This window comes from Myotis davidii, unplaced genomic scaffold (genome assembly GCF_000327345.1).
Source record: "Myotis davidii unplaced genomic scaffold, ASM32734v1 scaffold49, whole genome shotgun sequence".
In the NCBI taxonomy this organism is placed as follows: Eukaryota; Metazoa; Chordata; class Mammalia; order Chiroptera; family Vespertilionidae; genus Myotis; species Myotis davidii.
This window is the reverse complement of record NW_006300375.1, coordinates 2544026-2548396: the sequence shown is the minus strand read 5'-3', so window position 1 is coordinate 2548396 and position 4371 is coordinate 2544026. Positions and strand designations below refer to the sequence as shown.

The following is a 4371-nucleotide window of genomic DNA, read 5'->3' as shown; positions in this document are numbered from 1 at the left end:
TTCAATTGTTTATTTAAACTTGATTTTCCCTGATTTAAAAATCAATGTAGCACAGTTTTATTGAGCATTCTGTGATCTATGTATAAGATAGCATGCCAAGAAAGTGGATTCTTTCTGAAGATACATTAAGAGTTTGTACAGGACACATTTGTAATACCTTAGCTAATAATAAAAAAATAAATAAATAAAAATAATAATAAAAACAACACTACCTACAATTTTTCCCCCCAAATACATAGGAAATAAACATTAGCATAAGGAATTTATAAATGTGAGTTGATGAATATAATAAAACAAAATAAAAACGAAGTTAGGGATGGCATCTCAACTCCTTTTAATCTAATTCTGCATTGAAATTAATTTTTAAATATTGTATATACATATATTGTATATAATATATGTATATATGTTTGTATATATATTCTTGAGAATAAATAGCATATATAATTTTTAAAGCAAATATAAAGTTAGGAATTCAGTCTTTTGTGATTGATGAGAGATATAATTGATGAATTACTTAATTTGTAATGAATAATACTTACTGCATCTTTTCCTTTCATTATGCATTCTTCTATTTTTTGTGCTGTACTGGGCCAGTGTATCTGAAAGAAAAGATAATGTACGATTATGCAACTGCACATAAAAATAAACCACACTAAAAAACCATTTCCTTTTTTCTGCAATTCCACACATTTTCATTTTGTTCTATTTTCTGAAAGGATAAAACAAGACAATCTCCTTTACATCATTATTTGCATAATAAAGACACTTATCTTTGAGCTTTCACATCATGCTAAACTATTATTTTTAACTGTTTGAAGGTTCACCTCATGTCTCAGTCCTTCAGAGACCACACACACTTCAAGCAGCCTGCTCTGTACCTAACCTACCTCACATACATCTGCAGTCCAGTCTGCCTCCTAAACCCGTCTGTCCCTTTAAGCCAGGCACCTCCATGAGTTCCCTTTGCATTTTTACCACTTGGCCCCGGACTTGGTGTGTGCTGGACTCAGTAACAGTTGCTGCATGAAAGGATTAAAGGATTAACGACCCTACTTATTTATAACGTATCGCCTAATACACTACTTGCAGGTCTTTACTCTTTAAAACATTAACTGTGCCCGTTTCCCACTGGATTCAGGTATTTTTTCACTGTATTTCAAATTTATTCTTCTCTTCCTTGAAGAGAGAACACATCACCCATTTCTCTTTTTATCTACAATTGTATCTCGCACCTCGCTGGGGTCATGGGTAGCAATCCATTCTCAAGTCAACATTTTGGTGAAGGAATGGAAATTGCCCAGCAGAGTAGTCTGGGACTCTCAAAAAAATTAGTTTGAAAAATAACCTTTCCTTCCTCCGGTTAAACGTCCTCAGGGCCTAGGTTGAGAAGAGTTCATGTATAGTTTCCTGGTACCCAGTGTCAAGGTTTCCTGTCAGTAGACTCTATTGTCTGGCCTATGCCAGTATTCCAGACTGTTTTTCCATGGTCATTTGTTTGTTCGCAAAATATTCCTATTATCTCTCACTGATATCTCCTTCTGCCCTGCCCACCTCCAACCCAGGCTGCATTCTGCTGGCCTGGAAAGCTATTATGCTTATCAACCTACATAGTTGATGTTGCTGACTGAATGTGCTTTTTACTTAGTGAGCGCACTACTTAATTATTTTTAAATTAGTACCCAACATTCAAAAATAAGGGCTTTTGCACAAAAACTCATCTTTCTGGTTTCTCTAGAAAAATGTGAAGACAGACAGGCAACAGGCCTGCATTCCGGTGTGGCAACATTCCTCTGGGGCTGAATGTCTGAAGGTTTCAATGGCACAGACACTCCGATTTGCTCCAGACTTTTCTTTTCCCTGACTGGCCCCTGTAGCCATTTTAGTGTTTGAAATCTGATATATATGTTTAAATCCCATAGATGATCAAGATTTACGCTTTTTTGATGCTGTGCCCCATCAGTGCCTACCAGGTTAGGAGCTTATGTGCTAGAAGTGGAAGAGGTTTGTCATTTACCTCTTACATCATGTAGACAAATCCAGTCCCTGATACATGAAAAATATTGGGAATTTATAAAAATGGGGACAACAGCATTTTATTATGATAATCCTTATATGATTACATTTATTATCATTGGCATACACGCTCTATGATTTGAATTAAAGGCATATAATGTTACTTTTATGTTCTTGTTGATGTAGTATCCCCTCCAATTTCTTACTAACAATATTCAGCAGAAGGTGTTATTTTGCTTTCCTACTGCAGATTTTAAAAATATATGTTTATTGATTTCAGAGAGGAAGGAAGAGAGTGAGAGATGGAAACATCAATGATGAGAGAGAATCATTGATCAGCTGCCTCCTACACACTCCCTACTAGGGATCAAGCCTGCAACCCAAGTACTAGTATGTGCCCTTGACCAGAATCGAACCGGGAGCCCATCAGTCCACAGGCCCACACTCTATCCACTGAGCCAAACCGGCTAGGGTGAGCACAGGAACTTTGAAATGAAAACAGGGGTGGGCTAGAAGGGGCCAATGGGGGAGGGGGAAGGAGGACATATGTAATACTTTCAATATTAAAGGTTTTTTAAAAAAAGAAAACACATGAGCTTTTATATTTACTAGAAGCCCGTTGCAGGAATATTCATGCAAGAATAGGGGTTCCTTGGGCCAATCTTGCTGCCAAGCTCTGGCGCGCAGGGCTGCACACGGGGGTCCCGGCTGGGGGCGGGGCTTAGGTGGCACACAGGGGCCTGGATGGCAGCTCGTGCTGGCCCGCCCTGCCTGCAGTATGCACATTAGCTGCCATCTTTGTTGGCAGCTAATTTGCATATCACGCTGATTAGCCAAGGGGAGGCATAGCAAAGGTACGGTCAATTACCATGTTTGTCTATTGTTAGATAGGATGTTGTGACAGAAAAAAGACAAAGAACAAAAGTGGGATATGAAATAAAATCAACTAAAGAGGAAAGTCCCATGCATAAAATCCTAGAATCAAAGTTCTTGATTGTAGCAGTTAATCTATCAGTGGATCATGGAATATTTGGAAAAAATATCACATAAATACAACAATGAGGAGAGGCACTAACATCATTAATGAGCAGGGATCCTGGAAGTGAAGCTGAACAAGTTCACAAACTTTACTGAGCCATTATTTGCAGGGGGTGGGGGAGGGCGAGAAGGGGGAATTTTGCACCAAGGGATAGATTTTCTCAGATAATTTTAAAATCCTTTCTAACTTGAGATTCAGTTTGGTTTTGAATTATGATTTTACTATGGATGCATACATTATTCAAAAGGATGTGCTAGAAAACGTGTGTGTGTGTAAAGAAAATACAAATTCATTTTAGGATCATCTATCATTGTAAAGATTTTCATGACTAATTCATTTAGTGCTATGAATAAATTAGAGAATACCTCATCTGTAATTCAGAATAATGCTTTATATTCTTAACATACTTAACTTATGAAATGCCAAACTTTTTCTTCTTAGAATATTATCATCCCTTCTTAGTCCTTTTTCATCATCATAAAAATAATTTTTAAAACTGTATTTCCACAATTTCAACGTATTATATAGGTTAACCAATAACCTGGGTATTATTTCATCATTGAAAACCTATGCCAAGTTCAGGTTTTCAATGACGAAATAATATCCAGGCCAATAATCAAACCTCAACATGCCATCCCATGTCCTCCTACATCACTGCTTCATCATGATTATTTCCAGAACTGTTTCAGCATACGGGGTAAGGACAATTCTCTATAGCATTTCCACACATCTACTGACAGCTCTTGTTCCACACTATCTATTCAAACAGCCTTGGGAGATAAAGATAGAACCTCCTTTCAGGGCAAATGAAAGAGTTGTTCCAGGACCAGGATAATAACAATAATGAATCCCTCTGGGCAGAAGTTGGGACAAGTTTGCTAGCAGCCCCTTTAGAAGACTGAGAGTTTCTAAGCTTGAGGCTGGTTAATTGGGTGTAACACATAGTCACTGTCTGTGCGGCATCTACCCAGGCTGCCATGCCTCACGCCCATGGAACTTGAGGGAGAAACGAAAAGCTCACGCTGCATGCTGTGCTGGGGGTAATAAAGTCCTTTGTCTCTGACCCAGGAGTCTCATGTCTTCTGCCAGTATCTGTGAAATGATGACCGGCTAACATGTCTTGAAAGAGAGATAAAATCGCAGATGCTTAGTTCTTGACCGAGAAGAGAAAGATACTACATGACAAGATGAAGAATTAAATGGCTTTTTTAGGATTGTCAGAATATGTTGTTTCTAGCAGCGAACCCAAGAATGACAAGTGTACAAAATCATTATTTCAGGTTTTGTTGGGAAACACATGAAATTCGTGCAAGGGC

General features: G+C 38.0%; 1 protein-coding gene across 1 annotated transcript in view; it reads right to left on the bottom strand.

Annotated features, from left to right (window-relative positions):
- SEMA3E (semaphorin 3E) overlaps positions 1 to 4371 on the bottom strand; it is a 222869-nt gene that overhangs the window by 83588 nt on the left and 134910 nt on the right. The window contains exon 3 of the mRNA XM_006777144.2: positions 543 to 602. Coding sequence (XP_006777207.1) covers positions 543 to 602 — 60 coding nt within the window. The remainder of the gene's footprint in view (positions 1 to 542; positions 603 to 4371) is intronic.